This window comes from Mangifera indica, chromosome 8, assembly GCF_011075055.1.
Source record: "Mangifera indica cultivar Alphonso chromosome 8, CATAS_Mindica_2.1, whole genome shotgun sequence".
NCBI lineage: Eukaryota > Viridiplantae > Streptophyta > Magnoliopsida > Sapindales > Anacardiaceae > Mangifera > Mangifera indica.
The window spans coordinates 10488164-10515929 of NC_058144.1; the positions used below are offsets into that span (position 1 = coordinate 10488164).

The 27766-nt window shown below is 32.3% G+C and overlaps 5 protein-coding genes across 5 annotated transcripts; 3 read left to right on the forward strand and 2 right to left on the reverse strand.

Moving 5' to 3' along the window:
• The first annotated feature begins 1012 nt into the window (after window positions 1-1012).
• Window positions 1013-6130, forward strand: LOC123222876 (alpha-dioxygenase 1-like). Its single transcript, XM_044645886.1, has 10 exons — window positions 1013-1173; window positions 1292-1555; window positions 1705-1854; window positions 3923-4056; window positions 4250-4463; window positions 4545-4690; window positions 4763-4990; window positions 5069-5271; window positions 5353-5596; window positions 5690-6130. Exons 1-10 carry the CDS (start codon window positions 1066-1068, stop codon window positions 5913-5915), a joined length of 1917 nt encoding a protein of 638 aa, XP_044501821.1. The 5' UTR covers window positions 1013-1065; the 3' UTR covers window positions 5916-6130.
• Window positions 6131-8674: 2544 nt separating this feature from the next.
• On the forward strand, window positions 8675-9887 carry LOC123222948. Its single transcript, XM_044645979.1, has one exon. It carries the CDS (start codon window positions 9145-9147, stop codon window positions 9694-9696), a length of 552 nt encoding a protein of 183 aa, XP_044501914.1. The 5' UTR covers window positions 8675-9144; the 3' UTR covers window positions 9697-9887.
• Window positions 9888-11197: 1310 nt separating this feature from the next.
• LOC123224432 (protein ALTERED XYLOGLUCAN 4-like) lies at window positions 11198-13156 on the reverse strand. Its single transcript, XM_044648086.1, has 3 exons — window positions 12694-13156; window positions 12254-12543; window positions 11198-12177 (listed from the first exon to the last, which is right to left on the reverse strand). Exons 1-3 carry the CDS (start codon window positions 12899-12901, stop codon window positions 11515-11517), a joined length of 1161 nt encoding a protein of 386 aa, XP_044504021.1. The 5' UTR covers window positions 12902-13156; the 3' UTR covers window positions 11198-11514.
• A 122-nt stretch (window positions 13157-13278) lies between these two features.
• On the reverse strand, window positions 13279-15555 carry LOC123224431 (protein ALTERED XYLOGLUCAN 4-like). Its single transcript, XM_044648085.1, has 3 exons — window positions 15154-15555; window positions 14771-15057; window positions 13279-14187 (listed from the first exon to the last, which is right to left on the reverse strand). Exons 1-3 carry the CDS (start codon window positions 15365-15367, stop codon window positions 13423-13425), a joined length of 1266 nt encoding a protein of 421 aa, XP_044504020.1. The 5' UTR covers window positions 15368-15555; the 3' UTR covers window positions 13279-13422.
• Window positions 15556-24992: 9437 nt separating this feature from the next.
• LOC123222860 (xyloglucan glycosyltransferase 4) lies at window positions 24993-27756 on the forward strand. The gene is made up of 4 exons (XM_044645846.1): window positions 24993-25898; window positions 25979-26287; window positions 26378-26782; window positions 26874-27756. The coding sequence occupies exons 1-4, from the start codon at window positions 25260-25262 to the stop codon at window positions 27510-27512; spliced, it is 1992 nt and encodes a 663-aa protein (XP_044501781.1). The 5' UTR covers window positions 24993-25259; the 3' UTR covers window positions 27513-27756.
• Window positions 27757-27766: the final 10 nt, after the last annotated feature.

The window sequence follows — 27766 nt, forward strand, 5'->3', positions numbered from 1 at the left end:
ATTTAATATTATATTATTGCAATATTTTTATTTTAAAAGTAAATATAATATTCAAATTTTGTTAAAGTAGTTACTTTGCCGTGGGTGTGAAATTTCCTCTTCCTGTGTCATTTAGCCTTGAGCCTCAACGTCTCCTCCTCAGATAAGTTGATTAATTCCGTTCTCTTTTAATATTTTCTTCTCTCTTTTTCAATTGTCCTCTTATTTGATCATAATCATCTCATTGTTATAAATTTTAAATAACTGAAAAGAGAATTGAAAAAAAATGAAGGTGAAAGGCTACAGGCAGAGTAATAATCAATATATGCATATATGTTACAAATAAAGAGATGAGGGGATATTTATACTAGCTTTTGCCGCATCCAATTAGGATTGGATTCAAAGTGAGTTTATTCAGGCTCGAAACAAGCTTTACTCGAACAAGCCAGAGTCAAGCTTCCCTTAAACGAACCTAAATACAAATACGAGCTTAGATTTTAAGCAAAAAACGAACACAAACTCAAACCCGAACATAGGTTGAGCGAGCCGAGCTTGGCTCACAAACCTCTCACTCAAATGAAAAAAAATTTTAACTTAGAATAAATGACACCATTTATTCTCTAAAATAGGAGTCTGAAACCGAGCTTCCGAGCTTGAAATTTGAGCCCAAGCCAAAACACACGAGCTTAAACACTAAAATTATGAAATAAGTCAAACATGAATATGTGTTTAACGAGTTCGACGAGCCGAAACCCGAGCCCGAGTTTGGACTTACCAAAAATGAGTCGGGTCCTGTTCGAGCTTGATTCGACTCATATCCAACCCTACCTCCAACCAACGAGATTCAACAAATTTTGAAAGGCCATTTAATGCATGCCAACCAAAGTCAATATCGTATGCCCAAATACATTATCTTTCATGGCCCATTTCCTTGCTGGTTGGGAAAATTATCTTCACGTCAATTAGTAGACCCTTAATTGACGTCAACCATTTAAATAAAATTCTCCTAAATGCGCCTATATCTATGACAGAAAGAAGCTGGTCTTTTTTAAGGAGCATCTAAATAACTCAACGGTTTCTCAAGCAATGGAATTTTTGAAGGCTCTCTTCAGTAAACCTCTGCATCATTTCATCCACAAAGACTTCCATGAGATCGTTGCCCGGATGACTCTTATTGATAGATTTCTCTTCCTGGTAAGGCACTAGCTGTGACTCCAGTCTGATATTCCACAATAAACAAGCTTTTGCTTTCTTAACAGTTATTAAATTTATTCTAAGTCTTTTTGCATAATTAAGTAATGGTCTTATGCAGATTGTACACTCCATTGATAAGTTAGGGATATGGCCGCATTTACCAGTGTTCTTAGGCTTATTTTATCTGGAAATACGGCGACATCTTCACCAGGAGTACAATTTATTCAACGTTGGAAAAACTCCCATTGGCCTTCGGTTTAATCCTGCCGATTTTCCTTATAGAACTGCAGATGGGAAATATAACGATCCTTTCAATGAAGCTGCAGGCAGCGAAGCTACTTTCTTTGGCAGAAATATTCTCCCTGTTGATCAAGAAAACAAGGTCTCTCCACACAGTGATCCCTAAACAATTTATAAAATGCAAACAAATGGCAATTGCTAAAGATGAAATATTTAATACCATTTCTAAAGCTAAAATATTGAATCTCTATAAATTTATTTTAACTTCAGTTTTGTGATGATATTGTATAGTTACTAAAACCAGATCCGATGGTGGTAGCCACAAAACTTTTAGCGAGAAAAAAATTTGTGGACACAGGAAAGCAGTTTAACATGATAGCAGCCTCTTGGATTCAGTTTATGATACATGACTGGGTTGATCACATGGAAGCTACCAATCAGGTGATTTTTTTTTTCGAATTTTATAGCTTCAATAAGAGAGAATGATATCTTAGTTTATTTTCCATCTTGCTTATTTTCCATCCTGCGTCTTTGAATTTAGAAATAAAGAAAAAGACAGCAAACAGTTTACTCGGTATATTACTAAATACATTATAATATATTTTGATTTAAATTTCACATAAAACCATTAAAATTTTGAAAATAAGGAAAATTTTCAAATCAAATTAAAAAAGTACGGTTTGGTCCGGTTTAGATTACAGTTTGAACCCATTAAAATTATTTATTTATAAATATGTATTATGTTATAAAATTAATTGAATTATAATTTTTTAAAACATAATATTAACATGTAAAGAAAATGATAAAATAAATATGAAAAAATAAATTGTGTACCTAATTTCTTATTAAAATTTTATCAAATATAATTGTATATATATGTATTTAAAAAAATATATATTTTACAGTTTGATTCAATTTAAAAATTGTCTATACCATAACACAAACTGAAAACTATTTTTAAAAAATTTATCAATCCAAACTAAACTGTAATTTTTAAATGGTTTAGTTCAGTTTTATAATTTGAATCGAATTATGTACACCTCTAGTAGAGATAAAACAATATAATATCATTTTTAAAAATTCAGATAAATCTATAACTTCAATTTTAAAATAATATAATTGATAACCAACAAGATTAACAATCATTTATTGAATATTTAAATTTAATTTTTAATTCATATAATAAATGTAACTATTATAAATATTAAAATTATTAACAAATATATGGTACATCAAATATAACAAGTTTAAATCAATAGTATTTATAGCACACTAACAAAAAAAAAAACTATAAATAGTTTTTAGCCATTTTTCCCAAAAGAGTTATTAAATTAAAATGAATATCTTCGGGTAATACGAATTTAGTGTTTAGTGATACAATCTTAATTTCTTTGTAAATTCAAATTAGGGATAAAAATTTTATAGATTGAAACTTCTTCTATCAAATGAAAAAGATAAAGGATAAAGATATTTTACAGTTATGATGTTATGTAATATTTTGTTTAAAATGTTCGGATTAGTTCAGGTAAATTCAAGTTGGTTTCATATCAATTCTAACTCAATTCAATTTTTAATGGTCAATCCATACCCGACTCAAACAACTTTTTTTGTAAAAAAATCATTATCTTAATCCAATTTTTTTGTGTTGTGTCATATCAAATTAATCAATCATGTCAAATTTTGTTTAATCTAATATAGAGAAACCTACCGAAATTCTTTCAATTTTAATAAAGAATTTATTTTTTTATGTAAATTGTTTCAATAAAGTTTACATTAAATTTTAATTTCCTTGCGATAATTTTAAGTAGTTGATAGAAATTAAAGATGAAGGTAGAAAGAATTTCCGAACCTTCTATTCCCTAACTGCAGAGACTATTGAGCTCAACCCCAATTCCCAACCGCCACCTCGCCTCCCACATCCCCTCCCCTGTCGCACCGGTACTGAGTGTTTGATGTCGAAGGTGGATCGAGCGGGTGGCGGATCAGGGATTGGAAGTCCGTAAGTGCCGCGGTGGGGGTTCAGATTTGGTTCTCGTATCAATTATGGTCCCTTAAAGCGGAGGAATTTGAACCTATCCGCACAATATCAATCCACCACTTCTGAAACTAAAACCAAAATGACCCCATTTTGGTCAGTTTAGGTAAGAACTGGAATCGAAACATTATAAACTGGACAATTCCAGTTCCATCCGGTTCTTTTGTACACCCTTAGTAAAAAGTGATTTTTAAATAAATTAAATCAATTTTAAAAAATGTTTTGACCTCAAGAGTCAGTCCACCGTTAAACAAACTTAGAATTGTAAGTCAAGTCTAATTCCCTAGTCCCAAGGTGAAAACTTATTTAATCAGAGAATTGATGTTTGCGCTATTGTCACCTCTCAAACTCTGACGTCTCACATAGACATTGGTGCAGACAGATTTTCCTATCGCTCATATTATCTTTGTTTAATATCACCATGCAATACAATGTGACACCCCGAAAATGACTTGATTATATATGCATGAGCAGATTGAGCTAACTGCACCGATCGAAGTGGCAAGCCAATGCCCCCTTGCTGCTTTCAAGTTCTACCAGACAAAGGAAGTCCCAACTGGCTTTTATGAGATCAAAAGTGGCTATATAAACATTCGTACTCCATGGTGGTAAGAAATGCTTGAATTTATTTCCTAAATACTAATTGCTTGTATTAGTTCAAGGACTATAAAATTGTTATATAATTATTTAACCCAGCTTGATCCAGTAGGCAGAAAAGTTGTAAATATTTGTTAACTAAAAAAGGCATCTAGTTCTTGCATTCTTCACTTTGAATTAATGGCTATAATATTATTCATGAAGGGATGGAAGTGCTATCTATGGAAGCACCGCCGAGAAATTGCAGAAAGTGAGGACGTTTAAAGACGGGAAGCTCAAAATATCAAAAGATGGCCTTCTTCTTCATGAAGCAAATGGAAATGCTTTGACAGGAGATGCTCGTAACTCTTGGGCAGGTGTCTCAACATTACAGGCTCTTTTCGTTCAAGAACATAATGCAGTTTGTGACGCCCTCAAGGTATTAATTCATTTTAGGGAAATTTAACTACTTTGATTTAATTAATTAATATTAATCATACTTAATTTTTGATGTTGCTAGAAAGAATATCCGGATTTAGATGACGAACAACTGTATCGTCATGCAAGACTAGTGACTTCAGCAGTGATTGCAAAGATCCATACCATTGATTGGACAGTCGAGCTTCTAAAAACTGATACTCTACTTGCAGGGATGCGTGCCAACTGGTAAACTTTTCAACCAAAATTTAACCTCTTCAAATTACCATAATATTACATATAATTTTCCATGTATTTCAGGTACGGATTGTTAGGTAAGAAATTCAAGGACACATTTGGGCATGTTGGAGGAGTCATATTAAGTGGCTTGGTTGGTTCAAAGAAGCCAGAAAATCACGGCGTCCCGTACTCCTTAACGGAGGAGTTCGTTGCTGTTTACCGGATGCACTCACTGATACCCGATGACCTTCGTCTCAGAGATATCACAGCGGCACCGGGACCCAATAAGTCTCCACCTTTGAAACGAAAGTAAGGCAAATTCACTCTTATTTTTATAATTTTTTTGTCATCCCATGCTAAGTTATTCCATCGGTTAATTGTCCAAAGGGTGCCTATTCAAAATTTAATCGGCCACAAGGGAGAAAAGCTCTTATCAGAAATTGGATTTGAACAGCAAATGGTTTCAATGGGTCACCAAGCTTGTGGTGCTTTACAGCTTTGGAACTATCCTATATGGATGAGGGACCTTGTAGCACAAAATGTGGATGGAACAGACAGGCCAAATCATGTGGACATGCCGGCTCTTGAAGGTATGTACATTCATTAAAATACCCAAAGATGATTAGTTTCATTTTGCTAACATCCGATCATCAATATGGTTGATGATACAGTTTACAGAGACAGGGAGAGAAAAATCGCGAGGTACAATCAATTCCGCAGGGCGCTCCTTCTGATTCCAATATCCAAATGGGAAGATCTAACAGACGATAAAGAAGAGATTAAATTGCTCAAAGAAGTTTATGGTGATAATGTTGAACAACTGGATCTTTTGGTTGGCCTCATGGCAGAGAAAAAAATCAAAGGTTTTGCCATTAGTGAGACAGCTTTTGTAATTTTCCTTTTGATGGCTACCAGGTAAAATAACATCAAAGATCGATTCTATATTTGCATACTTGTTTTTAAGAGAGATTATTTTAAAATGCGGGTTGATATCGGTCATATATGCAGGAGACTCGAAGCTGATAGGTTTTTTACCAGCAATTTCAATGAGGAGACATACACAAAGAAAGGACTTCAATGGGTAAATACTACAGAGAGCCTTAAAGATGTATTAGACCGTCATTATCCGAAAATTACAGAGAAATGGATGAACTCAACAAGTGCGTTTTCGGTTTGGGACTCTCCTCCAAATGCCTATAATCCCATCCCTCTCTATCTTCGAGTTGCCAAGTGAAACGCTTACGTACCAAATAAGGTTTTTGGGCCAATGAGTCCAAGTGAAATTATCTTTCGACTCTTCCAAACCAAGTTTTATTATATTATTGGGCTCGGCCTAAGAATGCAAATTGTAATATTTTAAATTTTCAATTACCTATAATATTTTGATAATTAATTAATATAATTTTGTTATAATATGAAATCAAAAGAGTAGGGTTTTATATAATCCAATTTGATGCAATTTAATGATTTTTTCAAACTGAATTGAAAAAACAGTTTAGAAAAATTTCAAATCAAATAAACTAAAAAACACAATTTGGTTTAGATTGTATTACAGTTTGAACCTATTAAAAATCAATTACTTATAAATATTTCATTATAGATATGTATGGATATAAAACATGTTTGACTCATATCAAAAATATTATGTTCACAACTATCAAATTTTAAATTTAAAAGCACTCTCAAATTTTTTTTTAATTTCCAAAAGCCACATGAAAAAATCATTAACACCCCTAAATTTTTGAAACATTAACACCCCTATTTATATTTGTGCTTATAATTTTTTTATATTTTTAATTGAAACTAATATAAATGAGGTAAAAAAATTATTTAATAAAATTTTAGGGACGAAGTATTATGTAGCTTGAGGGGTTTTTTTTTTTCAACAAATTTATAAAAATTTAACAAAATTTTTAATAAATGTAATATATGGATGAAAAAATCAATTCTTTTCAAATGTAAAAAAGGAGAATATGTGATTTCATTATACCTTTAGTGGAAAATAGTCATTTAACCTATATATTTTAAAAAAAAAAAAGGTTTACAATTTGGTTTGGTTTGAAAATGGTTTAAATTGTAAATATTTTTTTCTAAATTGTATCAATTCAACCAAACTATTTTATAAATTAAACTAAATCAAATAATAATTTTTGGACTTTTCAATCTAATTTTATAGTTTTAACCAAATTATGTACACTATTACAGAATAACATGAAATTATAAAAAAATATAGATTCACTTAACAATATTAAATATTAAAACATGATCTCGTTAAAATTGTGCACCAATGGAAATGTATTTCACTCCAAACAAATTCTAGTCTTATAATAACATAGAGGTTTAGTTTCAGTTTTTTAAATAGGCTACTCAATGTTTGATAAAACAATCGTTTTGTATCTTTTAAATTTGAAAAAAAAAAATATTTTCTTATATATTTGTCAAAGTTAGCTATTAGTTTTCACAGTCAAAGATACTTATATTATTTTGTCCAAATATTATAATATGCATATAAGTAATTCTTTTTTAATTTTAAAATATTTTAATAACACTCCTATTGAATTGAATTGTAAAAAATATTGTGAAGATATAAATATATATTTTTTTTAACTTACTAGGAGTAAATAGATATTTTACCCTCTTTTGTTTCGAAAACTAATAATCAATCATTTGAAAATATAATTGTAGCATAAATAGTTTGTAATATAATATTAACACTCGTAATTTGTTGCATTTGATTCAATTTGTTTGGAGTATAACTATCATATTTGAAAATTACGAAGGATATATTGAAATTCTAAACACTTTAAAACACCCCTGAAATTTTTTGAAATTCTAAAATCCCTTAAAATTTATAAACCCAACCTAAAATTTTTAAAATTATCATCTGTCCTCAAATATATGATTATATCATTTTAAAAAATACTTGTATTAATATTTTTTTAAGTTTTAATTGAAATAATATAAATTAGGGAAACAAAAAATTATTTAATAAAAATTTGGAGGTAAAGTGTTGTTTAGGTTGAGGGATTTTTTTGTCTTTTCAATAAATTTATAAAAATTTTAACTAATTTTTAAATAAATTTAATAGATGGGCAAAAAATGGTTTTTTTGAACTTAAATCATGGGAATGATAGTGTATGAAATGTTGTAGGCAGTAGCGATTTGGCCTTTTAAAATATTATTATTGTTTATGAACTTATATTATCGCTTTTTTTTTTTATTTCTAGTTAAATAAGACATATTAAGGGGCTGGATTGGCCCGAACCTCTTTTTTTCGGCATGGCCCATGGGACCTAACATATATTGCAGTAGCTCGTGGGCTGACTCAAGCCAACATGACACTTTGCATAATTTTTTAATAAATTTATTGTCAGATAGAAAAATTCAAATAATTTACATAGAAAATCTAAAAATATTCATTAATATTATCAAAAATCGAAAGTAATAATAAATTTATTATTAATTTTATGAAAAAAAAAATCAAAAAATAATGTGGAGAATCAAAATTTATTAATTATTTGCTATTATTATTAATATTGATTATCCAAAAGATATAATAAAAAACAATAAAAAAATATAATTAATGGGTAGCCTACCAAAATTAAGGGTTTAACATAACACGACTTTATAGCATAAATTGTGCCGTGGGCCTATATGTTTTTACTGATCAATCTATCATAAAAATACGTTATTGTGTGAGCTTTAAGCAAAATATAATTCATAGGTGTAATGGGTTGCACCAAAACCAATTCAATATGGTCCATTATCATGTGTACGTTAACTATTTACCATAAGAAATATTTGTTTATTTCTAGTATATATAAGTACCCAAGAATACTAAATAAGTTAAACCCCAACAAACGACTCTTTCTAATTTCTAAAATTAAACGTCATTATATCTTAATTATCAAATGTGTTAGTTATGCATTTTCAATTTATTTATTTATAATTTTATACTAAAATATAGTTATTTAAAATAAAATAAAATATTTAATTGCTGGCTCTGAATTCTCTCCGCTGTAATCGCCGAAACAAAAAGCTCTCCACTCTGCGGCCTCCAACTCAAAACCGCTTTTGTTTTTTCGATATTTGCCTCTTTATGCTCTCTTGTCTCTTTGTTGATTACAACTATAAACCTCTCACTCTTTCACATGCTCTTCTTTCTTTTCATCTAATCTTGCTTCTTCTTGTCTCTTTGTCTTTCACTTCCACTTATCACATTCCTTCTTCTCTTTTTCCTTTGTTTTTTATTTGTTATTGACACCCATCTTTATTATTTCAGTTTTTTCTTTTTAATTTTCATTTGGGTAATCTCAGATCTCGATTTCAGCTCCTGGGTTCTCTTCTTTTTCCTCAAATTCGTGTTGGTTTCTTTAATTCAGCTCAAGAGTTCTGGTTCTTTGCTAATAGCGTATTCCAGATCTTGGTTTTGTCTATTTTCTCCTCCAAATTAATTTCTCCCAATGTCACAAGGTTATTCAATTGAACTTTATTTTGATCCCGCTTTGGAAAATCAAGTGTTGAAAGCATGGAACGTGTTGGCTCGCCGCCAAATCAGTACTCAACTCATTGAAATCGAGTCACGTCCTCATATAACTCTGTTTTCGAGCACCAGTGTAGAGCCTACAAGACTTGAGTCCATTATAAAAATCTTTGCATCAAAGCAAGAACCCTTGCATTTGTCTCTATCAACAATTGGGAGTTTTTGCAATGACAAAAATGTCTTGTTTCTTTCACCAACGCCTTCAGTTTCGCTACTTCAGTTGCAATCTCAGTTATGTGAAGCTATCAGGAAAGAAGGGATTGATTTAGGAGATGAGTATCGAGCTGAGAATTGGATTCCTTATTGTTCTGTTGCTCAAGAAGTTCCAAAGACAAGAATGGCGGAGGCCTTTTGTGTTTTGAGAGAGTTGAAGTTACCGGTTTCTGGATATGCAATGGATATTGGGTTGGTGGAGTATTTCCCTGTTCGTGAATTGTTCTCTTTTGGACTTGGTAACACTGTAGAAGCATAATTTTTTTTTTTTAATTGGGCTTATGTAATGTTTAATTTGATGTTTTTAGTTTTATAAGTGTACTTTCATCTTTGGTTTTAGTTTATATGAATGATGAAAACTAGAGCCATGGTAGGAGAGTTTCATTTTATGGTTTCTGAAAGCAGTTGCACATTGACTTGTTTATCTTATGTTGTACTTTTTTTTTTTTTAACCTTGTTTAGAAATGATACCATTATGTCCTTATTTCATTCAAATTTTTTTTTTCCGAGGTGGTTGTTTTGATTGGACTCTTGAATGGACTTGGATGTTCAGTGAACAACATTTATGCTCTTTTTTTTTTTTTTTTCTTATTTGGATGGTGGGTTTCATAGAGCATGATGCCAAGTTTTCCTTTATGCAATAAATTTTTATTTGTTTTTTTGCAAAGAGAAACCCTATGGTGCTCATTTATATAATGTATTAATTTTGCAATTATTTTCTCTAGGATGGAATGAAGGTTATGGGTTTGCTTCACTCATGTGTATGAATCAATCATAGAAGTGGTTTAAGCTACTTTACATGAAATTCATTCTTAGAAATTCTAATCTAACTTCTGAAGTAGTACTAATCTAAATTCCTATAAATCCTGAATATTGCATCCTGCTAAATGATAATTTGAGTCTTGGTTTGACAATCATTAATGAAAGATTATCCGCTGGTTTTCTAATTTGTCTGAGCAAAGGTTGGTGTTTTGTGATTGTAGAACATTTTATCTAAGCATTGCTTGCCCGGGTTCTTAATTGCCTTGACAACCTTTAATTTGGCTTCATTAATGATTAAGAGTTGAGTTGAAATTGACATCTAGAATAGGTAGCCTTGCAGGGAATATCTTTACTTGGTAGCTTACTAGCAGTATACAGTGTTCAAATCATTATTGAAATATTTTGGACTGTTTCCTTTTATGCTCAGATCATTCAATTGCTCTGTGCACCGCTTATACATTTGGGCTGCTCTGGAATCATCAATTTATAGTTTGTAATGTAGCATGAGGGCTAGCTGTGCTCATCTTAAGCTTAGTCTGGTAATCGGATTTCAAATGCTTTTCTTTCCTGTTGGAAATGAGGTGTAAAGCAGGAAGCTCATTTAATGACTCTCATTGCTCAGTTCTGTACAGTGTTGGCATTGCCTAAATTGTTGTTTCGCATCCAAGTATGGGCCTGGTATTGAGACATATTAGCTACTAGATGTTTATTACCTTCCCATTTGAGAACAATTTCTTTCTGGAGAGTGAAGCTCTCCATGGTCCTAGTTCTGTGTTTCTGGTCCCATGCTTTTGCTTTTGTTTCTTGCGGCAACTTAACACTTTGTGAGACCCATGACAAAAAATCAGTAAACATTAACCAGAAATGAACTTCTCCAAGCTGCTGGCTGTTGTTTCTTTTTCTTCTTTCTTTATTATTATCAGCTTTTTGCTTGGCAATTTTCGTACGTTAAGAGATATTATTCATCATATCAGTTGTCATGAGGATGAGCCTTCATCTTGAGTATTCACAGTCGATTCCATGAAGCTAAACTGCGTTATTGACATATAGATGCTCCTTTTCTTTTTGAAACAGATTAATTAGATGATTGATCTACTAATTTTTACATCTTCCAGGTGGGCAATAAAAAAACATTATTTACATAGAAAACTGACACTGTATAAATATGTGCGACTCAGACAGTTTTTTCCATTTGGCCGCCTCCTTAAGAAGAAATTAACGCAGCTTCTTTTTCCAGAATCGCCATCAAAAATTCATTCCAGACATCAATTGGACCCGGTAAGCACCAATGGACGCAGTCATTATAACCCTTCATCTATTTATTACCCCAGAATTCACCTGGATGCCCGTCAGGTCTCATCATCATTGCTTTCGTGACATCCATAGTGACAAAGCTCTTGCCTTTCCTGTTTCCTTCCTTTCTAGCTGTTTGAATTTCTTCCACCTGAATTCTTCTCAGTTCCCATTCTTCACCTCCCAAACCAATTTCTCCTTCACCAATAGGACTTGTCCTGTTGCAGCTTCCTCCAGTGTTCCATCCTCCATATTCAAAATGAGATGGTGAATATGTCCTCACAACTGTCACTATGCCCCGACACTCATTGCAGTCATTGATGTAATTAAATGCTGCTCGAAAGGTCATTTGGATGGCTCCTTTGACGCCAACATTGGTAATACTTGAGTCCTGGCAATAAACACATCCTACTATTTTTTCCCCTTCATATAAGTAAATCGGCCTGAAGAACCAATGCTCAACTGCAATGATTGCATAGTCAAGTGTAGGGAGGTTTGTCATCCAACTTTCATCAATCTTGTCAAGATGCAGATTTTCGAATTCCAACGAACCATTGATCACTTTATGGTCTCCAACTACTAGAAATCTAGACCAGAGGGTCATAAGGGTGAAGTCATACTCAGGAAATTGCCATATCCGGAGCCTGTCTTCAGGATCCTTGTAAACGTCTTTCGGAACTTCCTCCTGCAAAAAAATAATATTGTCAGATCCATAAAACTATAAAAAACTTAGCTCTTTTTCGAATATTGTTGGCACTGACCAGAGCCAACAGACAGAGAAGCGATTCCATTTGGTTTCTAGCAACAGAGTCACCAATGAATGCCATTTTGTCTCCGCGAATCATGTCCAAGAAAACCTTGGCATCAAACCTTGGAAGATCACATTCGTTAGGTTTCCATCTCCATTTGAGAAAATCATTGTCCTTCCTCCCTTGCTTGAAACAATTATTTGATTCCGGAATTGTTGCACAGCTTGAGTTTGTATAACGTGATCCTCTATCATCCGGTACCCAATGACCCTTAAACAAGTCACAATTCGCAATCCCATATTCTGAAAAACAAAACATCCATTATCATTGTCAGTAGTTCTAATCTTCATCTTAAACAAGACCAAAGGTAAAAAAAGGAAAGACATTAAAAGAAAAAAAAAAAGGTTATAATTTATGGGAAAAAAAGAGATGAGGTATCTTGAAATACGAACCTTGGTGTCCTACAACTGGTGCATACTGTTGTTTAAAGTCACATCTGGGCAATGGACTCAATAGATATGGGAAATAGAGGAAGAAGCTGAGAATGATGGTCGCAAGAATTGAATACAAGCAGAAACGAGCCAGTTTCCCAGTGTTGCCACATCTCTCCTTTCTGTGATATTGACCAAGTCTTTCTAGGAATAGAGAATAAAACTTCATTTTTCAAGCAAAAGCAGAAAATGGGAAATCTTTTCCTCTGAAAAGTAAAACAATAATGAGGTTTGATCTCCGGAGAATGGGTAATTTCTTCCATTACAAGTTAGTGAGGTACATTATAGAGCTGGTTTTTATGTTCTCTCAGAAGAAAGAAAGTAATGTCTACTTGTTACCATGATTAATCGGCGGAATATCATCGATTTAAGGGAAACAGTCGCTTGTAGATCTTAAACTTCACCTGTTTCACTTGACCAGGACAAACAAGCCTACCGCCATGGACTTTCAAATAATACAGTAATGAATGTAATTATTTATCAATAAATAAATAATTCCAGCCTGATATAGTCTCAACCTTTTCGTCATGGAAAACAATTCTGATATGCATAAATTATTATTATATTAAGAGGTATGGTGTTTTATAAATTTTATCTCTGGACAAAAAGAATGGTATATATATTGCCGTACAGAAATTTTGAGATATAAAATATACTATGTTGCCTCTAAGATAAAAAATTTAAGCCACCCTACTTGGATATAGTGGCCATTAAGAAATCACTCCACACATCAATTGGACCAGGCAAGCACCAATGAACACAGTCATTGTAACCCTTCATCCATTTGTTTCCCCAGAATGCTCCAGGATGGCCATCAGGTCTCATAAGCATAGCCCTTGTCACATCCAGAATCTCAAACTTTTTGTCATTTTTTTCACCTTCTTTTCTTGCTCTTACAACTTCTTTCACCTGAATGTTTCTCAATTTCCAGTCGTTATTGCCTTCCGAATACTCTATCTCTTTTTCGCCGTAGGGGCTCGTCCTGTTGCAGTTTCCTCCAGTGTTCCAAGTTCCATTCTCGAAATGGGCTGGGGCAAATGTCCTCAACAATGTGACTAAATTCCTGCGGCATCCTCTGCAGTTGTTGATGTATTTGAAAGTGGCTTTGAAGGCCATTCCAAGAGCGTCCGCTACATCATATTTAGTGAGGTTTTGTTCATTGCAATAGACGCATCCGATTGCATTGGCGCCTTGGTACAAGTAAATTGGCCGAAAGAACCAGTGAGCCGTTGATATTATAGCATACTCCAAAATGGGTAGCTCTCGACTCCATGTCTCATCAACATGGTCAAGATGCAAATCAAACACTCCAGAAGATGAGCCATTCACCACTCTCTCTTCGCCAACTACCAGAAATCTTGACCACAACATTTTCAGAGTGAAGTCATGCTCAGGAAAATGCCATATCCGATTCCTGTCCTCACGATCTTTGTAAGCATCTATCGGAGTTTCCTCCTGCAATAATATTTGTCAACAAATTAAAGTCAACTTCCATGTGCTTCTTTTGTAAAAATTCCAACTCCGACCCAATTTGGTTTGACCTTATTTTTTTCAAATATTTCGATCATTACTAATTGATTCAATGTTTACAGCTAGCTGACTGATTACCCGGATGTTACAGTTCATGGATTTGACTTTAACTTTTGATTTTCAGTTCCTCTAATTAATAAAATTATTATGATGATAATGTTGTTTCAAACGTTTATTATTTAAGATTTAATATTGAATCATAATTGTGATGTTTAACCACACGCGTTTTTTCGTAGTTTTGGGTTTTAGCTAACACCGATTTCGGAGACTAAAAGAGATTTGATGGATTAAATCTATACTATTTAAAATTTGGGCACAATTAAATCATCTAAAAATTAATATAAAGGCTAAAATTCAGAAGAAAAAATGGCACAAAATGGCTAAAATTTGAACTTAAGTTACTTACATTAATCGGTTTTGATATGAAATTAATACTTAAGGACACAAAATGGCACCCACTTTTTAGCTTATAGTGAAAAATATGAATGCTAAAGTTTTATGAACTGACCTGTGATAAGAGACAGAGAAGGGACTCCATGTGGTTCCTGGCAACTGAGTCTCCAATGAATGCGAGTTTTTTCCCTCGAAGAATTCCAAGAAATGTCTTGGCATTAAACTTTGGAAGATCACATTTCTCAGGTTTCCATCTCCAATTCAGAAAATCTGTATCTCTTCTTCCGTGCCTGAAACAGTTCTTCGATATGGGAATCGTTGCACAGCTTGAATTCGTATACTGTGACCCCCCTTCAAGATCCGGAATCCATCGGCCTTTGAACAAGTCACACTTCTCCTTCTCTACAAGGCCAAACAAAAACAACACAAGGTTTTTTCAGGGTCCATACAAAACCAACTCCATAAGGAAAAAAAACAAGGAATTGAGTTAAAAGTAACCATTTTTCGATTTGCTGAAGATCGGGCTCTGGTCGGTGTCTTGTTTGGGCGTAATTTTTAATGGGTTTGGAGAGTAGAGGAAGAAGATGCTCAAAATGGTAGTAAAAGCGAGAGAAGAAAACAAGAAAGAAGCCACTCGTCCTTTGATGTTGCACCGTTCGTTTTTGCCGTAGCGATGGAGTTTATCTTGGTAAAGAGAAGAAGATGATTTCATTTTTCATCGAATCACAGAGAAACAAAAAATTCAGGAAAAATACAAAGACAAGAACACAAATCTTCAAAAATTGGAATACTAATGAACTTGTTAGGAAAAAACAAATATTCCGTTAAACTGTTATTTATATCACGGCAGTTACAAACTTAAAAACCAATTAACAATTAATATAAAATATGAAAAAAAGAAAGTTTTTTGGGTACATAAAAGCATTTATAGGAATAATTAAAAATTCAGATTTTTTTGTTTATGGGAAAAAATGAGATTTTATTATGGTGCATGCCTTGTGAAAGGAAGGCGAAAAAGGACAAAAAAACTCTGATCTTTCCGCGAGATATCGCAGGCCGTCTGATTTGGAAACTTGCCAGAGTAACACTATGTGATTATACCTGATTTCACGGCGGAAATTTGTCAGTGAGTCAATGCAAGGAAATTTGCGCTTTCAATCTTTATAGTGATCCATTATCGACAGTTGATTTGATTGGCAACTGAGATACGCGTTTTTTGGTCAATTTCAATTCCATTTTTCTCAAGTTGAATGCAAATAGAGGTTGCCTCTTTTGGGGTTTAGCCTGAACAATGACTTAACAGAGTAAGGAGCAAAATCGGCCCATCGCAAAAGAAGTCTAGTACAAAAATTAAACCACGTAAGTCTCAAAATTTTCCAAAATTTCCCACCCAAGGTATAGTTAAATCCCCATGAGGCCCCCCAATTTTTGAAAAATCAAATATTATTCATTTATTAGTTTTGGCCATTACAGTTATGATAAAATAATCATTTAGAGATTTTTATTTAAGTAAAGAAATATTGATTTTTTTTACTCTTTTAGTTTTAAAAATTAATCATTTTCCCTTCAGTTTATTTAAACAAACAAAAATTAATTTTTTTTTCGCTTAGTTTTAAAAATTAACAATTTTTTCCTAGTTTAATTTCAAAAAATTAATCTTTCATCTCCATTATATATGGTTTTTAAGGTTTTATATTTTAGAATGTATTGCCCCCCTCAAACTTTGAAACATTGCACTTACACTCCAAAAACTCAATTTCATCTTTTTAATGACCATTCTTCGTTCCTCTCTAGCGGCATCTTTCCTCCCTCCCTTGTGGTTTCTCGATGCAAAAACCACCAAAAATCAAATAGAAATTGTCAGATTTTTACGCACGGATCTACGCATCGATAAACACACAGATTACTCAGATTGCATTGCATAGTTGTGGGCATCATCTGTGCGACACCGGTGCATAGATAGTTGCATATATCTGTGTGATTTTTGCACAAATATGTGCATAAAAATCTGACCATTTCAACCTAATTTTTTATGGTTTCTGTGTCGAAGAACTATCAAGTAGGAAGAAGAGATACCACCAGAGAAGAAAACGGAAAAAACGATCACAAAAAAGTTGGAATGAAGTTTTTAGGGTGTAACTATAATATTTTAAAGTTTGAAGGAGGCGACTATTTATTTTAAAATATAAAACCCTAAAAACCATACATTGTAAAAGTGAAATATTAATATTTTAAAATTAAAATAGAGAAAAATAATTAGTTTTTAAATTAAAAAAATTAATTTTTATTTATTTAAATAAAAATTTTAATTTTAATTATAACTATTAAAACTAATAAATAAATAATTATTTAGTTTTTTAAAAGTTGAGGAGGCTCACCTTTTCACTATATTTTGGATGGGTATATGGGTCTTGGCCTATTTGAAAGTGAAAATGGTAAGAGGCAAAATGGGCCCATCGCATAAGAAGACTAGAACAAAAATTGAACCACGCGTGTCAAAATTTCGAATCGTTGTGACGTTGTTGCCGACATTCTTTCACTGCGGCAAAAGCCAGTCTGCCCTTTGAAGCATGAGATGTTGAATAATATTTTACTTTTTACTTTTATTTTTGTGATTAAACGTGCGGTGCTGGTTGTTTGATCATCACCTTTCTTTTCAATATTCCTCTCTAGTTTTCCGAATAACTTCCTTACTTCATAGCAGCCAACAATTTAATTATATTCTTGATTTATGAGAGAATTTTGGGGAGTTATTTCTATCTAAATTTAATACAAAAATAAATATATATTTATAAAATTTTAAATATTTATTTATAATCTAATTTTTATTAAAAATCTTAGTTATAGTTAAAAGTAAAACCGTTATTTATTAAAAAAATTAAATTTTTATCACCTGATTTAAAAATCTTATAATTTCTCTTATTCAAAGTTTTTAGGTTTTGAAAATTAACTATTTTACCCTCAAATTCGTAAGTTTTTTTCTCCCTTGTTTTACTACAACAACTATCTAAAGACAAGAGGGAGAGTAGATAACCATCTCTGGTAGTCGAAGAGACATCGTCTCTTTGTTGACAAGACAAAGAGGCGTCATCTCTTAGTCTCCATCGACAAAGAGAAGATGTCTCTTCGTTGACGTCTAAAAAGAAATAAAGAGTTGGTGACCATCTTTAACAACCAAAGAGATGTCTTTGTCTCGTTTTTAAATAATCGTCATCACTAGAGAGAGGAAAAAGAAAATCTAGAGATTTAAAGGTGAAATAATCACTTTTCAAATTTTAAAAATCTTAGATAGAAAAAATTATGAGATTTTTAAACTTAGAGAAGAAAATATACTAAAATTTTAATTTTTTAATAAATAATAATTTTATCTCTAATCCTAATTAAGATTTTTAATAAAAATTAAATCATTGATAAGTGTTTGGATTTTTTAAATTTTATAAATGTATAACCGTAGATGAAAAATTGTCCATTGGCTGAGAATTTTAATTGAGAAATTGAGTGTTATTCTTAGGTGACAAAGTTTTTTCTATATGACATGGCTTATTATTTAGAGAATTGTTTGGTTTTGTTAATCGGACATGACAAGTGAGAGAGTGAAGGCGGGAAAAGTGAATGCTTTAGTGAGATTGCGATAAGATTTTACTGTAAGTGCGAGGATCTTTGTCTAGAATAATAAAGTATAATTTACAAAATAAAAAAATTTATAATTAGAAATATTTTTTTAAATAAAATTTGATTATTTTTAGTATCTAAAATTACTCATTTGTCCTTTGACCGCATTTAAAGTTGGGAGTGTGACAAGGACCATTTATTTATTTTAATGTTATGAATCATGTGATATTATTATTACTTTGTGTTAAAATAAAGGAGTAGGTGTCAATTTAATTTGCACTCGTTTGAAACTTCATAATCTTTAGGGAACAATAAGTAATACTTTTGAAGGTGGGTTTGGACTTGAATGAGTGAAGATTTAGAAGAAGTATGTCATTTGCCACCAACATTGATCAAGAGCAATCCCTTGTTTGATTTTTTTTTTTTCAAATATATTTATTCTTAATTAAGATCTAATTAGAATTGAAAGGGTTTAGTTATAATTTGCCTGTGAGCTTGATTTAGATAATATTTTATTATAAAAATTAAAAATTTTCTATAATATTATTATTTTTAATTTGATATAATAAAAAAAAAATATTAATTTATTAATTTATTTTAATATACTTATATATAATTATTATAAAATATTTTTTATGTTAATTATTATATTAATTAAAAACAAAATTATTTTTGTTTGAAAAATTAATAAAAATAAAATGATAACGAAATTAAAGTTACCTTAGAATTATTAATAATAGAAGATTATCAAAATATTTTATTAATGATAAATCAAATAAAATAATATTAATAATAAAAGATAAATTATTAGAATAATTTTTAAATACCGTGAACCAATCGCCCATACAATCCGAACTTGAGATATTTTTGTTTAAAAAAATAAAAATTTGGAAAACTAGAGGGCGGGTTTTTAGTAGATGAGGAATTTAAAGATAGACTGAAGACAAAGCCCAAACATTGGGCTTAACATGCCATTTTATTCATGCACCTGGAAGGACCCACCCTGGACCTGAATTGCCTCAAACAAACTGAGTGTGTTTCTTTTAAAGTACCATTGAAGTTGAAGATGATGTCAAATTATGTCTGTCTTTCATTTACTTTATAAAGTTTCTCATTGGGTTGTAGAGATTAATTCTAGTTTAATGTTCTATTATGTGGATATGAATGAAGATTAAGCAAAGATTGTTAACTTTAATTTCTCGCCATAATTTTTGGTAAGTAACAAGCCAAGATCTTTCTAGACATCCCAGATATATTGTCGTAGCTTGACAATTACTTTCAAATAGAGCATAGCTTACTCTGAAAGAGATGTAGCATCTTTTGCCAACTTATCCACCAGTACTTCAATAACTCTTACTCATTCATTAAAAGTCAATATAACGTGACTCTGATACCAACTTGTCACAATGCTTTTTGTCGATATGAATTTCATAGCCTTATGAAGACATTAAGTTGCCCACAAAGTTAGCCCACACAAACTGCACACAAACACACAAAGGAGAGACATAATTGATAATTTGTTGCTACTATTCTTTGTATACACAACCCATGTTATTAATCACTATGCCAAATGGCCTACAATTCCGATTATTAAGATATGTAAGTCGTTTTATGTGGTATATCAGTCTATTTCAAAAATGAATCATGCAACACAATCTTCATATCAAGTTACAGTCACATCAAATTTGAAGTCATTCTCCTATTTTTGCTTTGATATTTATCCATAAAGATTACAGAAGTTGAGCAATAATTGTAAGGATGACAATGGGCACTAGTGAAAAATGACATCCGACCAAACTATGTTAAAAAATAGACAAACATTGCAGACGCTCTCACATTCTCCTTCTGCTGCTGATGATAAGTATTCCTATGTATGGCTGCTAGTGAAGGTGGTAGTGTCTTTGGTGAGGAAGCACTGGAATTAATGTTAACTGTTTGTGTAATATAGTTGATTGCAATCATGCTTTAGTTAGTGTCAGCATTGCATAAAACATATTCGGCCATTTTGTTTTCAAATTTCAGCAGCCACTTCCTCTGGTCCACTCAGCAGTCTGAACTCAACCAGTTCTCGCAAGTGAGAAAAGGCACAAATGTTTCTTTCTGGTTTGTTCCTATTATTAAATGACTGTCAATTGTTGAATCAAACTTTTATTATTAAGCATTGACGGTTGGACTGGATAGCTACTTGCATATAGGGATGACAACAGGAAATGGTGGGGAGGAGGTCTCAATCCCCGTAGGGGATATCAATCTTCGTCCCCGTTACGGGGATAAAATGATTTTTCGTGCTTTTTCTGTAAAGAAAATTCTTCTCCCTATCCCCTCTCCATTCCCGTGGGAAAAAATCTCTTTCTTGTACCTGTAAAAAAAAAATATATTTTTTACTTTCTAAATATAATATAAATATATTAAATAATATAATTAAGTAAAATTAAAATTAACTCACTATTTCAAATATCACAAATATATATTAACTACTTTAATATATACAACAAAAACTTAAATAAATTTGAAAAATATAAATAATTTAAAACTATAAAAAATATATTAGTATTTTAAATAAATATATTAATATAAAAGGACAAGGATAGGGGCGGGGAAAGAACACATGTATCCTCATCCTCAGCTCGTCCCCGATTACGCAGACTTTTTTCATCTCCATCTCCGTTTCTATCGAGAAATCTCCTCCCCATTAGAGTTGGGGAGGGTCGGGATCTCTAAAATCGGGCCCAAATTTCCGTCCCTACTCGCATACATGAACAAAATTTTTTGTAAGCCAATGCCACTTGGATTCATTTACTTGTCTTGGGCAAAAACTAAGTAGCCTCTATAGGTAATTTGAGTGATAATAAAAAATGGAGGTAGTAATATTTTAATGTCTAAAATAGAGATAGTAATATGTCATATTACCATTGATAATAAAGATTATCGAAATATAACTAAACAAAATAATATTAGTAATAAAAGATAGATATTGAAACAAATGCCCCTTAGAAAGATTTTTGCCATCCCTATATACAGATTGAAACCCATCAACTGTCTTCTTTGTATATTTCCTAAGATACTGATTAAATTAACCAAACTTAAAGCATTAAACAAAATAAACAACATTTACAAACCCTAAACCACATAATCAGATTATAAAATTACCCTCATTCGAAAAACTAACCATTTGCTCAATTTCTCTCTTTATTTAACTTCCTCTCCTCTTATGATTTCAAATCAGTTTTTTCGAACCATTTCAAATTCTTGACAAAATAGAAGTATTAATCAATTATTTTCTTAATATCAAAGCTAAATTAAAAAAATAAATAAATAAATAAACTGATTGAAAGAGTTGAAATTTGCATTTGAAAATATATTGAGTTATTTTTTGTTATTGTTGTGACATTCAGATCATATTATATAAGGCCAAAGGACTATGTCGCACCTAAAGTATCCTTTCATTTCAAGTTATCACCTCTTAACATTAAAAATTTTATTTCCCTACCTATAAATGATTAAAGTTAACGTTACCCTAATTTCATAAAATTTTATTTTTTCCCCCCTTAAACTTTAAAAACTAACAATTTCTCTCACAGTCCAAGTTTTAAAAAATAACATTTTCCACCCTAAGATTTGGTTTTCAAAATCTAACGCCATCTCTGACATTTCTCTAGTGGCATCTCCTTTGTATTCCTCTAGCGGTCACTTTCTCACCATCTTCCTCTCCGACTGACGGTCTTAAACCTAATAGGAGATAATGTTTTGTCAAGAAAAACGAAACATCATCTCCCCAACGAAGACGAGATCTCTCATCTTCGTTGGGGAAGACAAAGTTAGCTTTGTCTTCCCAAAGAAGCTCAGTTATTTTCGACATTAATCGATGTCATCTAAGCTTTTAAATGAGAGAAGTTTGGCCATCAGAGAGAGAAGAGGCTTTGGGAGATATTTGTTATCAATGATAGCGTCGGATTTGACGTCAGAAATCTAGAAACTAAACTCTAGGAGGGAATTATCAATTTCTAAAACTTGGATTTAGTAGAAAACTTTTAATTTTTAAAGTGTAGGAGAGAAAAAAGATATTAAATTTTAGTTTATTTTTAATATTATAAATAAAATAATGATTTTGTTTTTAAAATCGTTAATTTTAACTATTCATAGGTGAGTATTTGAGATTCTCAAAATTAAAAGATAAAAATTGAGATGATAAGATACTTTAGGTGGGAATAAGTCCTTTGGCCATTATATAATAACAAAATTTATGGGTTCGTAAATGCAAACTTAGGTTAACCCACAAAGTGCTGAAATTTTTTAGAAGTTATAAGTGAGAAAACAGCTACAGACAAATTATGTAGATGTGGGGAAAAACACATCTATTTGCTATTTTGATTTAGGGATGGGAGGGATAATTTACCGTTTTCACCCAAACATATGGTTAATAGCTAAATAATCCAAAAGAAAACATTTGATAAAAATAGTTTTACTGTTAATTTAGGACAAACATTATTGGGTAGAATGGTGACGCACAATCAATTTTATTCATATAATTGATTACACAGCTCAGAATAAATATTATATGTTAGGTAAAATGTCGGCCTCGTATATTTTTATTTTATTATTTTCATTCAAACTAGATATTTGACACACTCACGTTATCGCACTGTACTATAATTGTGAAAGGAATGAAAACTGGCCAATCCATCTTCAACCAGTTTATGTGCATGGAAGCCCAATATTTGATAATATTCAATTTCGAAACAGGATATTCCAAGTATCAAACTCTTTGATTAAAAATAAACAAAATAATATTAAGAGAATAATTATTACATTTTTATATACAGGCCAAGGAGCTTATCCCCACTCAAGATTTGTTGAATTCCCAAAATTAATATAAGTTAATTATTTAAAACTCAAATACCCATTTATGAACGGTTAAAATTATTAAAACTAGTTAACATTATCTATTTCTCTCTTTAAGTTTATAAGACTAACAATTTTTTTTAAGATTAAACTTTAAAATATTATATTTTTTTCTCTACGGCTTCTTTCTTTTCTTCCTCCTTTTTTCAATGTTGTCATCGATTGACTTCTTTCTCCTCCCTCTTTTCTAATACTACCTCAAACGAAAAATGTCTTCGTCACTGGACAAAGACAACGTCAGAAAAAGGAGGGAGGGCAAAAATGTGACAATTTAAAGTTTAATTTTGGGGGTAAATTTTTGGTTTATTAAACTTAGAGGAGAAATGGATAATGTTTTATTATTTTTAATATATTACTAGTTAATAATGATTTTATCCCTATAATTTAATTAGTTCTGTTAATTTTAACCATCCATAAATAAGTGTTTTGATTTTTAATAGTTAACAGATATTAATTTGAGAATACAACAAACCTTAGTTGAGAATAAATCCCTCGGCCTTATATATATTCGGAAGATCCATAATTTGTAATATATAGTAACCACAATCAATGGGTCAAATTGCGTAAGCCTGATATAGTTTGTATTGTATATTAAAACTCAGGGGACATCCATGTCACATGGGAGTTGAAGCAGATGCAGGGTCCTCACATGTGAGCCTGCCAAAAACCCAAACAAAATCGATTTAAGATACAAATTTCTCAGCTGCCATGTTGCCCTATTAACCCTTAACTTCCCATCTTATGTCGCCAGCTTACATCTCTACCCATCTAATCAGAAACCCACAAAATTCCAGATATCTCAAAACGACAAAATTTATACATTCCCTTTTGCTTTATCTTCTTCTTTTGACGGCTTTGTATTATTTTCTAACTTGTAAATGTCATCCAAATCCCCATTTTTTTCCTTTAGGTTAAGACGTAATTATTAGTGAGAATTAATATTCTGATGATTATTATACAGTTATTTTTCTGCAGAGTAATAAAATCTGAGTTATTTATTGCTCTTAGATATATAAAACATAGGAGAAGATAGGGAATATAGTCCCTGTCTTCAAATATTAGTAGTTTAGTACTTCAGGGTCTGTATGATTAATGAACTTGTCCCAGCTTGCTCGGCCTCCTCACATGGGCTTCCTAAATTTTTATTTTTCAGTCCCCACTTCACTACATACTGCCTTGTAGTTTTATTTTATTTTATCTCCTCATTTTGTTTATATCAAAACAAATAAAAGCTGGTGATTTGTTTTCATGTGCATAGAAAAATAAGAATGATGAGCCTTTGGGGAATTGGGCATTTCATTACTTAATTAAGGGCAAGTAATAAAAACAGTTTATCACATACAAATGATCAGAAAAGTTCAGGTCTTAATTTGCACACTCTAATGAAATACTTAATTAGAAAGAGCAATATGTTTCTCTAAATTGGTGTGACAAAAGACTGTACCAACTGGGCTAATGTCCAGCCAATCTTCAATTGATTATAATTATTTTTTGTGGACTTCTTGGTCTTAATTCCACCATGTAGCATCATTAAGATTTAACAAAGTCAATTAATTCATCTAATCATAATCCCCCATGGAGAAGAAACTTCTTTGAAGCTTGTTAATTCCATCATTTTCTGCAAGTAATTCAAAGTTCAAACTGCCCAGGTCAGATGTAGCTGTCACTTTTATTTTCCACATAATTTATCTCTTACGTAACCTCTAATTTTTATTATTTTGAATATTATTTTTTTAATGAATTTATTAATATTTTAGCTGGAGTTACCTTTTTTGTGATGAATTTATTAATATTAGTTGTAATTTCCTTTATGAAGAAACAGAAATTAGACACTTCGTTTCCTTTATTAAGACCACAGAAATCGATTGTATGAAATCAAATTCATGTTTTTCCTCTTACACAATCTCATTTGTCAACCTCCACGATTAACTGTTTCCATTCTGATTTCGAAGATCCGGATATCAGTGGATTACAGATGAAACTTTAACTGTCATTCATTTTGATTTTAGTGGTGTACAAATCTCATCACTGAGTTTCAAGTTTTCAAGTTCAATTCATTGCTTCTCTTCTGAAACTCGATCTGGGCATCAATGGCTCCAAACTCAGTTGTGGTGTCCATGGAGAAGTGTAGTGATGTCCCTTTAGTAGAGCTCAATGGCTCAGATTCATCGTTGTTTCCCGAGAAACAAAAGGGTGTAAGTCCTAAGCAATTCACATGGTTTCTTTTCCTTAAAGCTCACAGAGTCTTCAGCTCTCTTTCATGGCTTGCCAGGGCTGTTCAAACCATGTGTGTTTCAGCTAAGAAACGCATTGCATTGTCTGAGGTCAGTGATGATGAGCCTAAAAACAGAGGAAGATTGTATAGGTTTATCAAAGGGTTCTTGGTTTTATCAATTGTAGCTTTGGTTTTTGAAGTTGTTGCACATTTCAAGAAATGGAACTTGAATCTGATGCAGCCATGGGAGGTTCGGGATCTCGTGCAGTGGCCTTATATGGCCTGGTTGTCATTTAGAGTCGATTACATCGCTCCATTAGTCATAACACTATCAACATTCTGCACTGTACTCTTCTTGATTCAATCTCTTGATCGTTTAGTCCTCTGTCTCGGTTGTTTCTGGATTAAGTACAAAAAATTGAAGCCAAAGATTGAAGCCGAACCCCATGACATTGAAGATTCTTCATTTTTTCCAATGGTTCTTGTCCAGATTCCGATGTGCAATGAGAGAGAGGTAATACAACTAAACTAAACTTGTTATAATTGTTTTGTATGTCTTTCTGTGGCTGACTATAAAAGTCCTGTGTTATTTAGGTGTATGCACAATCCATTTCTGCAGCCTGTCAGCTTGATTGGCCGAAGCACCGGATTCTAATTCAAGTTCTAGATGATTCAGATGATAAGCATTTGCAGCTATTGATTCAAGATGAGGTCTCTTCTTGGCGAGAGAAAGGAGTTAACATAGTCTATCGACATCGATTAATCAGAACCGGTTACAAAGCTGGCAATCTTAAATCAGCCATGGGCTGTGACTATGTTAAGGACTCTGAATTTGTTGCCATATTTGATGCAGACTTCCAGCCCAATTCTGATTTCCTCAAACAAACAATTCCTCACTTCAAGGTATCATGTAAAGAGTAACTGGAATAATGTCAAATTTCCAAATAAAATGTTTTGTTGATGATTACTGAAGCTATTTGCGATATTTTGCAGGACAATCCTGAGCTAGGTCTTGTTCAAGCTCGATGGTCTTTTGTGAACAAGGATGAGAACTTGCTCACCAGGCTGCAAAACATCAATTTGTGCTTCCATTTTGAGGTGGAACAGCAAGTCAATGGGCTTTTTCTCAATTTCTTCGGATTTAACGGAACTGCAGGAGTATGGAGAATTAAAGCCCTGGAAGAATCAGGAGGCTGGCTTGAAAGAACAACAGTTGAAGACATGGATATTGCAGTAAGAGCACACTTGAATGGTTGGAAATTCATCTTCCTTAACGATGTCAAAGTCCTCTGTGAGTTGCCTGAATCCTACGAAGCTTACAAGAAACAACAACACCGCTGGCATTCGGGTCCGATGCAGCTCTTCCGTTTATGTCTTCCTGCAATTATAACTTCCAAGGTAAACTTAAAACTCCATTTTTAAACACTTAATAGTTTCCTAAACAATATAAGTGTCTTTCTCTGACCGATTGATTTTATGTTAAATGCAGATATCAATCTGGAAGAAGGCAAACTTGATATTTCTTTTCTTTCTTTTGAGGAAACTCATTCTTCCCTTTTACTCGTTCACTCTGTTTTGTATTATATTGCCATTAACCATGTTCATACCAGAGGCAGAGCTCCCCATTTGGGTGATTTGTTACGTCCCGATTTTCATGTCTCTTCTGAACATTCTCCCGGCTCCAAAATCCTTCCCTTTCTTGGTTCCTTATCTCCTCTTCGAGAACACAATGTCCGTCACAAAATTCAACGCCATGGTCTCCGGGCTATTCCAGCTCGGAAGCGCATACGAATGGGTGGTGACAAAGAAGACAGGAAGATCATCAGAATCCGACTTAATCGCTTTCGCCGAAAGGGAATCAAAATCTTCAACGGACGAGAAAATCCTGAGAAGACACTCCGAGTCCGGCCTGGAACTGTTAAGTAAACTCAAGGAAGAAGAAAAAATCCCCCCATTAAAGAAGAAAAACAGACTCTACAGGAAGGAACTGGCGCTTGCATTTCTTCTACTCACAGCAGCAGGAAGAAGTTTATTATCCGCACATGGAGTCCATTTTTACTTCTTGCTGTTCCAGGGTCTGTCGTTTCTTGTGGTGGGATTGGATTTGATCGGTGAGCAAGTAAGCTGAAAGTGAAAAAACATGTAGAATTTGAAGTTTATACAGGTGAAGAACAAAGTTCCAGGGCAGTTGAAAATTGAACTGGGACTGGAATTGAAGTTGAATATAGGAAGAAATTCAAAATAAATTAAAATTTGGCATCTGAAATTAGTAAGGCATGTTACTTTCCTTAAAATGAAAGAATTACTAAGGCTTGTTTAAGAGATGAGTTTGTTGTACACTCATATATGTATTAAAATTCTTTTTTTTTTAATTTTATTTTT